General features: G+C 35.3%; 1 protein-coding gene across 1 annotated transcript; it reads left to right on the plus strand.

Annotated features, from left to right (window-relative positions):
• Nucleotides 1–1,039: 1,039 nt before the first annotated feature.
• On the plus strand, nt 1,040–12,750 carry LOC128017482 (uncharacterized). The gene is made up of 3 exons (XM_052602894.1): nt 1,040–1,378; nt 2,747–3,061; nt 10,427–12,750. Exons 1-3 carry the CDS (start codon nt 1,055–1,057, stop codon nt 10,577–10,579), a joined length of 792 nt encoding a protein of 263 aa, XP_052458854.1. The 5' UTR covers nt 1,040–1,054; the 3' UTR covers nt 10,580–12,750.
• The last annotated feature ends 155 nt before the right edge of the window (nt 12,751–12,905 follow it).

Genomic DNA, 12,905 nt, shown 5'->3' on the forward strand with positions numbered 1-12,905 from the left:
ATGATGTGATAAATGTGACTAAAATAATATTACAATATTTTTTTTTTCTTTTGGGGAAATCATTAGTGACAAATTACCAAAAAATGGCAATTCTGTCAAGCTGTTCCAAACTTGCATTAATTTATTTTCATCTTTTAGAAATTTTTATGAATATTAACAGTTTATGCACTGTAATAAAAGTAATAATAAAACATAAAAAAACACAGGTTACCAGATCTTCACCCTAAAATATATGGTAGCAACATTTTAGGTTTTACAGACTTCATTACCTGTATTTCGTTAACTGATGTAATATCAATGTGACATTCAGTCAAGTATTTAACCCATCCAAAGTGCACGCACACACACGCACACACACAGAGCAGTAGGCATCATATACACAAACACTGAACTCCATCACGGTGACTCACACGATGCTGAGCTAATGCAAGACATTCATTAAACAACATTAGATGAAAGATTAAACCCTAATGTACACAACTGATAAGAGAAAACTAAGAAGAAACAGTTATTTATATTAAAAAACACATATCAAATATGAAGTCATGCAGGGAATTCTGGGAAAGACCATTTATGTTGTTGTTTTTTCACTGTAAATTATACAATGTTTTTTTTTCACTTCCAAAAAAAAATATTTTTAACAGTATTTTAATGTAGTATGGAAACTTACTGTTAACCATTTAACATATTTTGCTGTATTTTTACAGTCTTTCACTGTTAAAATCACAATCATGTTTTATAGTCTGGAGTTCCCTGGTATTTTTGTCCACACTGTGGAAGTCAAAGGGGACCAACACTCTTTGAAATACATGTTTAATGTCCAACAGAAGAGAAAAACTCAAACCGTTTTGGGAACCAACCCCTGATGATAGTAAATGATAGAATTATCATCCCTTTATATTAAAACAAACAAAAAACACGTGTTATAATTCGCATGAAATGATAACTAGAGATGGAGCCTGTTGTTTTTGTGGTGTTTAATGATGATGATATCGACGGTAGTGTCGGTGCAGAGCTGAGCCGCTCACGCTGAATTATGACGCGCTTTGTAATTATGTCTCTTTCAGTGAAGCTGGCGCGAGTCCCGGAGCTTTTAATTTCTCGGAACCGGCGTGGCGTGACGTCATCACGCCCCCCGGTGCTCGCGGTATCCCACGGACGGCAGGAGCTGCACGGGCGCGCGAGCTCTCCTCGATCGGCCCGGGTGATATTTAAGGCTCGAGGCGCGCGCGGTAACGGACACGCTAACGGGAGCCGCGACGCAATGGAGGGAACAGCGGACTCAGACACGCCCGTCCCCGAGAGATCCGCGGCGGACAGAGCGGCGGCGCTCGCGCGCTTGCTGCACCGCGACTGCACGCGTCTGCTCGAGCTCTACGTGAGTACGACTGCCGTTAATCACGCGTCCGTGACCGCACTGCTGCTGCTGCCAGTCACGGCGCTGTTAGAACCACCACAGGCGCGCGTCTCCGGTATGCGGTAACGCTGCACAGATATACCTCTCTCTAGGTCTGAGGCCGTGATCTCTCCTGGCTAGTGTACTTTAGGCTGGTTTTGTTTAGAAATGCTGTCTAGGTAGGGTGCTTACTGCATGTCACAGCGAACACTAAACTGATCATCTGCTCATCATTCAGTCAACCTCGGACTAGAGATGATTGAAAGGTCAGTTAAAGCACCAGCCCCAGAGCATGAGTGATTGACAGTCTCTGTGGTCAGCGGGTTTGGTGTCTGGATGTCTTAACCAGAGAAAAGTCTCAGAGTGCAGTTCTGTGGTCTGTCTTTAGTTGGTCTAAATCCTGAGGAGTTTGAATAGACCTTGATCTTTGACAGGAACTGAGGTTAAGGGAATGATGAATGAATGTTTTCTCCCATGCAGTAAAACAATAACAACAAAAGCTATTGGAGATGATTGCAGTGTGTTTACAAGAAAATAATAGTTTTTCTACTTCAAAATGATTAATTCAGATGGACCTGAAAAAAATTCAGTAACTTTTTTATATAAATAAGAGTTTAATTCAGTAACTGTATTATATAAATATTATTAACTCGGAAATATTTTGTAAAATAATAAAACAGTTAAATAAGTTTTTACCACATTTACCAGTTTTAATCTGTATTATCAAATAGTAAATAAAGAATATATATTTAAAAAAATATAAATAGAACAATGCATGATTTTATTATTATTATTTGGCATGTACAGTAGTTGGGCTGAAATACTGTATTTTTTATTATTGTGAAATACTGTATTTACTTTCCATTGCATTTATTTAAAATAAATTACAAAACAATATGTTAAACACACATCATTGGAGTACATTTTGCAAGAAAATATATCCGACTTTTTCTAATTTGTGAAACTTACCAGCATTTTCTGAGTGAAAATTGTTTAAATGTAAATCCTTCTGATATTGTTTATCCTGCCCATGTGTGATGATTGCACCAGTTGCATTTGATTGTTAGCATTGTGTGCTGTGTGCGAGCCGTCAGCGCAGACGTCAGAGCCATTTTTGGGTTTGTCTGAAGAGGTGGCGTAACACGCAATGTATAATTGATATTGAATGTGTTTGTGCATGTGACTCAGAGGGCCGTTAGGTTAATTACAGCCGGTTTGGGCACACGTGGGAACACACGGATCACGCCGCATTAACCGTAACCTTCGAGTGGGCGCTCCGAGTGACTAATCTTCCTCTAAAGAGACACTTTTCCTGTAATAACTAATTACAGGCCTGTTCCTCCTCCTCAGAAAGAGCGGGAGGACTTCCTGTCCCAGCATGCACCGGGCGGCGAGCGTCTGGTGACCCTGACCCTGTGCCCCGAGGCCCTGAGCACCACTGAGCAGGTGGGACACGTGCGCTCAGCACTGCGGCGCTGCATGGAGCTGCTGGAGTGTCTGATCGTGCGAGAGGTGGAGGAGATGGGCGAGGAGCTGCAGGGAGAGTACGAGAATCTGAGGAAGAGCGTGAAGGACCGGCTCGGGCACCTGCTCCACAGCACCGGGGCCCTGCTGGAGAACGGAGAGGGGGGCTGCCCGCCGTCCCCACCGCTGCAGTGCGTCCAGGTACACATGCACCACAAGTATGCATGTCTTCAGCACGACTGACTGCAATTCTGCAGTTTCAGTGTGATAAAGAGTAATTTGTGTGTTTGTAAATATCTAGAGAGCATATGATGCCTGTTTGGAGAAGGCCGGGGCAAGTTGTCACACATATAACAAATAGTGGAGTAAAATGGCAATATATAAAACACATGTGACCCCCGTTAAAAAAGAAGGGAAGTTGAGAAAAAAACATTTGTGCAATGCAAATGCAACACACACACAAACATATAATGACAGCAAATTAGATTGATACAAAAGTTCGGAAACACTTATTTTCACAGTATTTAAAACAAGACTTTGAGATTCCAAAATACACATTTAAAATACAAAAATAAACACTTAAGTATTTATTTTGTTATACTTTAACCATTTGTGATTGTAGATGTCAATTATAATACATATATTTAAAGGCTGTTTTTCTCAAGATTAGTTTTATCTCCAGTTCAGTAACACTTAAAGACACCAAACTTATTAAATTCCTTTCTATATTCTGAAGGTTTTTACTAAGGGGTTTGTTCATATTTCATTCACACCAATTTATACATTTTAGTCCAACAAACATGGTAAAATGCATATCTTTAAAGGGGTGAGGTTTTATCTCCAGTTCAGTAACACTTAAAGACACCAAACTTAGAAATTAAATTCCTTTCTATATTCTGAAGGTTTTTACTAAGGGGTTTGTTCATATTTCATTCACACCAATTTATACATTTTAGTCCAACAAACATGGTAAAATGCATATCTTTAAAGGGGTGAGGTTTTATCTCCAGTTCAGTAACACTTAAAGACACCAAACTTAGAAATTAAATTCCTCTCTATATTCTGAAGGTTTTTACTAAGGGGTTTGTTCATATTTCATTCACACCAATTTATACATTTTAGCCTAACAAACATGGTAAAATGCATATCTTTAAAAGGTGAGGTTTTATCTCCAGTTCAGTAACACTTAAAGACACCAAACTTAGAAATTAAATTCCTTTCTATATTCTGAAGGTTTTTACTAAGGGGTTTGTTCATATTTCATTCACACCAATTTATACATTTTAGCCTAACAAACATGGTAAAATGCATATCTTTAAAAGGTGAGGTTTTATCTCCAGTTCAGTAACACTTAAAGACACCAAACTTAGAAATTAAATTCCTCTCTATATTCTAAAGGTTTTTACTAAGGGATTTGTTCATATTTCATTCACACCAATTTATAAATTTTAGTCCAACAAACATGGTAAAATGCATATCTTTAAAGGGGTGAGGTTTTATCTCCAGTTCAGTAACACTTAAAGACACCAAACTTAGAAATTAAATTCCTCTCTATATTCTGAAGGTTTTTACTAAGGGGTTTGTTCATATTTCATTCACCCCAATTTATACATTTAAGTCCAAAAAACATGGTAAAATGCATATCTTTAAAGGGGTGAGGTTTTATCTCCAGTTCAGTAACACTTAAAGACACCAAACTTAGAAATTAAATTCCTCTCTATATTCTGAAGGTTTTTACTAAGGGGCTTGTTCATATTTCATTCACACCAATTTATACATTTTAGTCCAACAAACATGGTAAAATGCATATCTTTAAAGGGGTGAGATTTCATCTCCAGTTCAGTAACACTTAAAGCTGCAGTAGGGAACTTTTGACGCTCTAGCGGTTAATAAACAGAACTGCTTGTGTCTTGCAGAAGAACATCATAGCCGGAACTACTTCTCTCTGTTTATGTCTATGAAGAATCACAAAGGTACTGGGTTACTACGCTGCCGTACCCCCGAAGCAATCTAAAATAGTCTGAATATAAACACTTATTATAGGTGTACCCTAGTGATTCAGGACAAGCTAAAAACACGGTTTGGAAAACGGATTCATGGTGTACTCGCTTATTATGTTCATTTTTCTACATTTTGAACACAAACAAACAAACGTACGGACCGCAGCTCTGATTGGTTGTTTTTTACCGGGAGCGCATAACTTTCTGCAAATGGCAATAGGAGCACTGGGAGGAGCCAGAGGAGCTTGATTTTTTTTCACAGATTATCTGTCTCATACTGTCAGGACATAATGACAGGTTTAACAAATATGTAAAAAATATTTTTTTACAAAAGTTCCCTACAGCACCTTTAAAGACACCAAACTTAGAAATTAAATTCCTCTCTATATTCTGAAGGTTTTTACTAAGGGGTTTGTTCATATTTAATTCACCCCAATTTATACATTTTAGTCCAACAAACATGGTAAAATGCATATCTTTAAAGGGGTGAGGTTTTATCTCCAGTCCAGTAACACTTAAAGACACCAAACTTAGAAATTAAATTACTTTCTATATTCTGAAGGTTTTTACTAAGGGGTTTGTTCACATTTCATTCACACTAATTTATACATTTTAGTCCAACAAACATGGTAAAATGCATATCTTTAAAGGGGTGAGGTTTTATCTCCAGTTCAGTAACACTTAAAGACACCAAACTTAGAAATTAAATTCCTCTCTATATTCTGAAGGTTTTTACTAAGGGGTTTGTTCATATTTAATTCACACCAATTTATACATTTTAGTCCAACAAACATGGTAAAATGCATATCTTTAAAGGGGTGAGGTTTTATCTCCAGTCCAGTAACACTTAAAGACACCAAACTTAGAAATTAAATTCCTCTCTATATTCTGAAGGTTTTTACTAAGGGGTTTGTTCATATTTCATTCACACCAATTTATACATTTTTGTCCAACAGACATGGTAAAATGCATATCTTTAAAGGGTGAGGTTTTATCTCCAGTTCAGTAACACTTAAAGACACCAAACTTAGAAATTAAATTCCTCTCTATATTCTGAAGGTTTTTACTAAGGGGTTTGTTCACATTTCATTCACACTAATTTATACATTTTAGTCCAACAAACATGGTAAAATGCATATCTTTAAAGGGGTGAGGTTTTATCTCCAGTTCAGTAACACTTAAAGACACCAAACTTAGAAATTAAATTCCTCTCTATATTCTGAAGGTTTTTACTAAGGGGTTTGTTCATATTTAATTCACACCAATTTATACATTTTAGTCCAACAAACATGGTAAAATGCATATCTTTAAAGGGGTGAGGTTTTATCTCCAGTCCAGTAACACTTAAAGACACCAAACTTAGAAATTAAATTCCTCTCTATATTCTGAAGGTTTTTACTAAGGGGTTTGTTCATATTTAATTCACCCCAATTTATACATTTTAGTCCAACAAACATGGTAAAATGCATATCTTTAAAGGGGTGAGGTTTTATCTCCAGTCCAGTAACACTTAAAGACACCAAACTAAGAAATTAAATTCCTCTCTATATTCTGAAGGTTTTTACTAAGGGGTTTGTTCATATTTAATTCACCCCAATTTATACATTTTAGTCCAACAAACATGGTAAAATGCATATCTTTAAAGGGTGAGGTTTTATCTCCAGTTCAGTAACACTTAAAGACACCAAACTTAGAAATTAAATTCCTTTCTATATTCTGAAGGTTTTTACTAAGGGGTTTGTTCATATTTCATTCACACCAATTTATACATTTTAGTCCAGCAAACATGGTAAAATGCATATCTTTAAAGGGGTGAGGTTTTATCTCCAGTTCAGTAACACTTAAAGACACCAAACTTAGAAATTAAATTCCTCTCTATATTCTAAAAGATTTTACTAAGGGGCTTGTTCATATTTAATTCACCTCAATTTATACATTTTAGTCCAAAAAACATGGCAAAATGCATATCTTTAAAGGGGTGAGGATTTATCTCCAGTTCAGTTACCCTTAAAGACACCAAACTTAGAAATTAAATTCCTCTCTATATTCTGAAGGTTTTTACTAAGGGGTTTGTTCATATTTCATTCACACCAATTTATACATTTTAGTCCAACAAACATGGTAAAATGCATATCTTTAAAGGGGTGAGGTTTTATCTCCAGTTCAGTAACACTTAAAGACACCAAACTTAGAAATTAAATTCCTCTCTATATTCTGAAGATTTTACTAAGGGGTTTGTTTATATTTCATTCACACCAATTTATACATTTTAGTCCAACAAACATGGTAAAATGCATATCTTTAAAGGGTGAGGTTTTATCTCCAGTTCAGTAACACTTAAAGACACCAAACTTAGAAATTAAATTCCTCTCTTATTCTAAAGGTTTTTACTAAGGGATTTGTTTATATTTCATTCACACCAATTTATACATTTTAGTCCAACAAACATGGTAAAATGCATATCTTTAAAGGGTGAGGTTTTATCTCCAGTTCAGTAACACTTAAAGACACCAAACTTAGAAATTAAATTCCTCTCTTATTCTAAAGGTTTTTACTAAGGGATTTGTTCATATTTCATTCACACCAATTTATACATTTTAGTCCAACAAACATGGTAAAATGCATATCTTTAAAGGGTGAGGTTTTATCTCCAGTTCAGTAACACTTAAAGACACCAAACTTAGAAATTAAATTCCTCTCTTATTCTAAAGGTTTTTACTAAGGGATTTGTTTATATTTCATTCACACCAATTTATACATTTTAGTCCAACAAACATGGTAAAATGCATATCTTTAAAGGAGTGAGGTTTTATCTCCAGTTCAGTAACACTTAAAGACACCAAACTTAGAAATTAAATTCCTCTCTATATTCTGAAGGTTTTTACTAAGGGGTTTGTTCATATTTAATTCACACCAATTTATACATTTTAGTCCAACAAACATGGTAAAATGCATATCTTTAAAGGGGTGAGGTTTTATCTCCAGTTCAGTAACACTTAAAGACACCAAACCTAGAAATTAAATTCCTCTCTATATTCTAAAGGATTTTACTAAGGGGCTTGTTCATATTTCATTCACACCAATTTATACATTTTAGTCAAAAAAAAAAAAAAAAAAAAACATGGTAAAATGCATATCTTTAAAGGGGTGAGGTTTTATCTCCAGTTCAGTAACACTTAAAGACACCAAACCTAGAAATTAAATTCCTCTCTATATTCTGAATGTTTTAACTGAGGGTTTTTTTCATATTATTCACATGAGCTTAATTATCGAACTTTCTCTATATGCGTCTGTAGGCTTCAATGACAATACAGCTATTTATAGGCCGTTTTCTCAAAATGAGTTTTATCTCCACTTCAGCAGCACTTAAACTCACCACACTTAGCAGTTTTATTCCTCTCTATATTCTGAAGGTTTTTATAGAAGGATTCTTTCATGTATCATTGACCTGGTTTTAATTATCATACTTTCTCTATATGCGTCTGTAGGTTTTAATTACAGTACGTCTTTAAAGCCGGTTTTCTCAAAACGAGTTTTATCTCCAAAGTAGATTCCACAACTGTTACACACAAGATAAAACTCACTTCTGTTAATATGCCAAGTTGGCACAGCTATTATCCAAAGGTGATGAACTCAATATATCATTCAAAACATAATTTCTCATTAAACGAGCAGAATATCAGTCTGTCAGTACTGTTTCTGCTTGACTCTTTCAGAGCCGCTGATATGTGGGCTGACTCATTCTCATTGTTCGCACTGACATGCTGCTTGAAAGGAATGTTTCTTTAATGCCCTCCTGTACTCTATCCTGTGCTCTATTATTCTGGTCTGCTGTGGTTCACACAGAAGCAGTGATAAGCATTTGGACGCTCATCAAACCCTTCCCAAGCTGCACCGCTAAACCCTAATCCCTTTTCCTGTAAGTCGTCCAGAACCAGACAGACAAACTTTTGTGAAAGCCTTAGCATTGATTCACAGCACTACTATTGAAGCGGTTTCATTTGGCAGTATGTTTTAATACTATGCAGTTTAAAAAACACTAAATTAAATTAAAACATAAATATACAATGCATATATATGAAATAAGTCATGCAATAAATTAATAAAAAGTACAATGAAATGTAGTTGTAATATATATATAAGGCCTGAAATATGAAATTTAAATACAACTTGATATAAAATGAAACAGACATTATAAATACCAATATCACAAACTAATTGAATACATAATGAAATGTTTCAAACAAATGTAAATATAAACATTAAAAAGTGAGAACAAAACAAATGTGATCTAAAATACAATATTAAACACAACAAAATAAAAAATAAAACACTACTTTTAAGTCTCAAGGTATAAATAAATATTTTTTTAGTAAACAATTAGCTAAATGATTGACAAAGAAAAAAATCATTAGGGATTTCATGTTACATGAAAAAAAAAGTATTTTAATCCTTGTTTATGTATGCTTAGATTTTACTGTACATTTATCTATGTCAACATTCCGTGACACATTTGTCATTTCATTATATTTATTTGATATTTAATTTTTTATTTAGTTTTTTTTTTTATGTTTTTAAACAATAAGTGTAATGCGTTAAATTTGAACTGAAAAATGTAATAACATGCTAGAAGTTACTATAAATAAATTATAAATATACCGTAACAATAGTTAAGATTGAACAGTTCATAAGACAATCCAAGATAAAGTAATCCGAGTAAATATAAGTTTAGGAGAGTGTGTTCGGTTATTGCATCAGTTCATAGTCGTAAAGTTAAATTGCGCAATGTGAAAACAACAACAACAACAACAGCAATGTAATTATCCATCACGCAACACTATTTGCAAAAGCGTTCTGTTACTGTAACAGTTGCTCTATTTCAAACAGCTGATCTCCTGTCACGCTACACTGACTAATGTAGTTAGTAGTGGTGTTATTTTTAGTAGCAGACCCTCCAACACTGTCCCGCGGATCTCCTACATCAGGATGTGCAGCAGACGAACACTTTCCTTCTCACACATGAGTACATGAAGCAGATCACAGTAAACTAAATGAATGTTTTTGGATGGTTCCTATGAACAGACGTTTGGCTCGTTATCAAAAAGTCTCTTTACGTTGGTGTGTCGGCGTGAAGTGCTCATCTGCTCTATTTCTGTGCTCTATAATGCCTGAAACTGACCACAGAGTGGGTGTGTAAATTTGTATTTTATCTAAAACTGCTGATGTCTTTATTTAACTCCGCTGTGTTTACTGTCACTTTTGAGCAGTTTAATGCAGCCTTGATGAATAAATAGTATGATTTTTATCTTTTAATCTTACTGACCCCAAAACTTTTGAATGATATTATCTTATTTAAAAAGAAAAACACGCTGCTTGATAAGAAGAAGAGACTTCTGTCAAACACATTAAAAACTGGTTATCATTATCAAATAACCTGCACAGAAACCGTTTCTGTTTCAAATTAAGTTTGTTTTCTCTGAAGCCGTGTTCACATTTGGACCAAGAGCATTTGTTTAGGAAGGAGGCTCAGTTTTCCCTCGTGTTAACTGTCTGTTTGTCGTTTCAGGGTCAGGATGAAGTTGAAGCTTCTGATAGTTTTGCTGCTAAAGTCTGGACCTACAGAGTTCTGCTGGAGCTCATCCACTGGACCGATTCTGCCTCCCAAACCCTTCACGTGTTCCACACCGAGGCACACGGCCAGCAGCAGCAGCTCCTCTAGATCCTGAACTAAACTCCACATTCAGAGGGAATCAGTAATCTAGGCCAGGACCACGTTTAGTGCAGGAAACCAGTGCAGATCAAGGCCGCAGACGTCTAGAACTCACTTGGATTTAATCAGACCTGTAGTTTAGACCACGCCGAGTTCAGGACTAAAACAGAACCAATATTGATTACAAAAACTCATGTAGCATCTCTCAATCTCAGCATGAATAGTGTTTTCCCCCCAAATCAAAGCATATCCTTTGTTTATACCCCAGAGTTTAGTTTTATATCCCACTGATGAATTATTTGACTTGTTTTATAAACCTCTCAACAGCAACAAAACCGTTTGTTTGGGGTAAATTACATTTAAGACATTCTCTTAACTTTAACTGGATCCAAAGACAACATACTCAGTTTTGGGGAGTATATTGCTACGTTCAGATGAGATTCTGCGACTCTGCGGTCTTGGTTTTGATATTGTGTGCTATTTTAACAGTATGCTGTGCTCTTGAGGTATGATACAGCTGTGAAATACATCACGCTTCACACACACACGCTTCAGCTTTAGTTACACACCTGAAGAAACCTAGACGTTTACCTGTAAATTCAACAGAGGTCAGTAGAGAGTCCTTCACTGCAGGAAGTGTTCTGCCCTCATTTACTCTCACTCCAAACTTTAGAAGATATTTACTGCTGTTCTAGTCCAAACAATGAACACAGACAGTGAGCAGAAGCGCTCAAGCAACAGAATGCACCAACTCAAGAAATATTAATGCATGTAACATGTACAATTTGCAATTACTTTTTTTTTTATTACAAGACAAAACCAAAAAGTAGATTTGGAGGATATAAATTCAGAACTGCAAAACATAACAAAAAACTAAAAATAGATGTAGTCAGAATTCTGAGTTTATATCTCTTTTTTTTTATATAACTTTTTTTTCTCCGAATTAACAACAAAACAAAATTGCAAGATATAAGATCAGAAGAATTATACGAAAAAATGTAAACAAAATACAGAATTGCAATATATAAGCTCAGAATTGCACAAAAAAATTAATAAAAAAACACTATTGCAAGATATAAACTCATAATTGCATGAAAAATAAATAGACGGAATTGCAAGATATAAACTAAGAATTGCACGGAGAATAGAAATAAAAACAGAATTACAAGATGTAAACTTGAAGAAAATCTGAATTTATGTTATAATTTTAAAAAATCTCAGACTTTCAATAAAGACTTAATTGTGAGACAATAAAACACATGATTATGATTATTATGTATTCAGGCTTCCATATGAATGAGTAAACAAAGGCAGAAATGTGAGAAAGGTAGTGTTATTCTGACTGAACTCAATCACATGCAGAGATTTTACACGTAGGATAAAGCACTAAACTGCATTCTAGTGTCATTTCACCCACAGAAACTAACAAGTCTAACATTTACAAATTCTCAAGTTCGATATAAAGATAGTAACAGCAAATAGTTGTGCTCTGTTGCTCCACACACACACACACGATCGTGATAATAAAACAACATCAAGTGTGAAACCCCTGTAGGTGAGTTAGTGAGCCACTAGTGATCAAACGCAGCTTCATGACCCTAAACCCACTAACCTGTTCCTGAACTAACAGATGATGTAGCAAGCCGCCTGTGACTTAGACTGTGAATTACTGTGTGATCCAAGTCAGATTTCATTGTGAACTAAATCAAAGGCATTACTGAGTAGTGAAGATAATAGTGTTAGACTGTAGCCCATAGATCAGAAATATTAATATATTAATGTCTTTATTTATTAATTTGTACTGAGATGTCATGTCAATGTAACACTGTGATGCATGTCTCTGCTACTAATACACCAGCGCAGCTCCTGACATGGACTAACTCTGAATGCTGTGAATCTGTCCTTATATCCAGATGTTTATGCACTGTTCTGATCTGATGCAGCCGCTGCACGCTCCTCGTCTGAACGTCACGCTGTGTCGAGTTCATCTGTGACACACACACACACACACACACACACTCACACTCTCTCACACACACACACACACACACACAAACACTAACAATGCTTTGCAGCAGAATGTTCAACTCATATTCCTCACATTCTCTATTTTGTTATATTATTGATCACAATATCATGTATATGTCTATATTAATCAATAAACTATGGATGAAACCTAAGTGTGTATGTATTCTGTGTGTGTGTGTTGGAAGGTTTTCATATTTGAATTTGAGAAATTAAAATAAAGTAAACAAATGATCATGCTTCCCATTTCCTTTTTAGTCTTTACTGGGTAATATATTTTTAGATTCCCATTTAAAATTCAAATCAGAAA

The sequence above is a fragment of the Carassius gibelio genome, chromosome A7 (assembly GCF_023724105.1).
Source record: "Carassius gibelio isolate Cgi1373 ecotype wild population from Czech Republic chromosome A7, carGib1.2-hapl.c, whole genome shotgun sequence".
Classification (NCBI taxonomy): domain Eukaryota; kingdom Metazoa; phylum Chordata; class Actinopteri; order Cypriniformes; family Cyprinidae; genus Carassius; species Carassius gibelio.

Coding starts and splice junctions, on each gene's coding strand:
- LOC128017482 (XM_052602894.1), top strand. CDS start 1,055: ATGTCTCTTTCAGTGAAGCTGGCGCGAGTCCCGGAGCTTTTAATTTCT. Junction 1,379..2,746: donor CGCGTCTGCTCGAGCTCTAC/GTGAGTACGACT, acceptor CCTCCTCCTCAG/AAAGAGCGGGAGGACTTCCT. Junction 3,062..10,426: donor CACCGCTGCAGTGCGTCCAG/GTACACATGCAC, acceptor TTGTCGTTTCAG/GGTCAGGATGAAGTTGAAGC.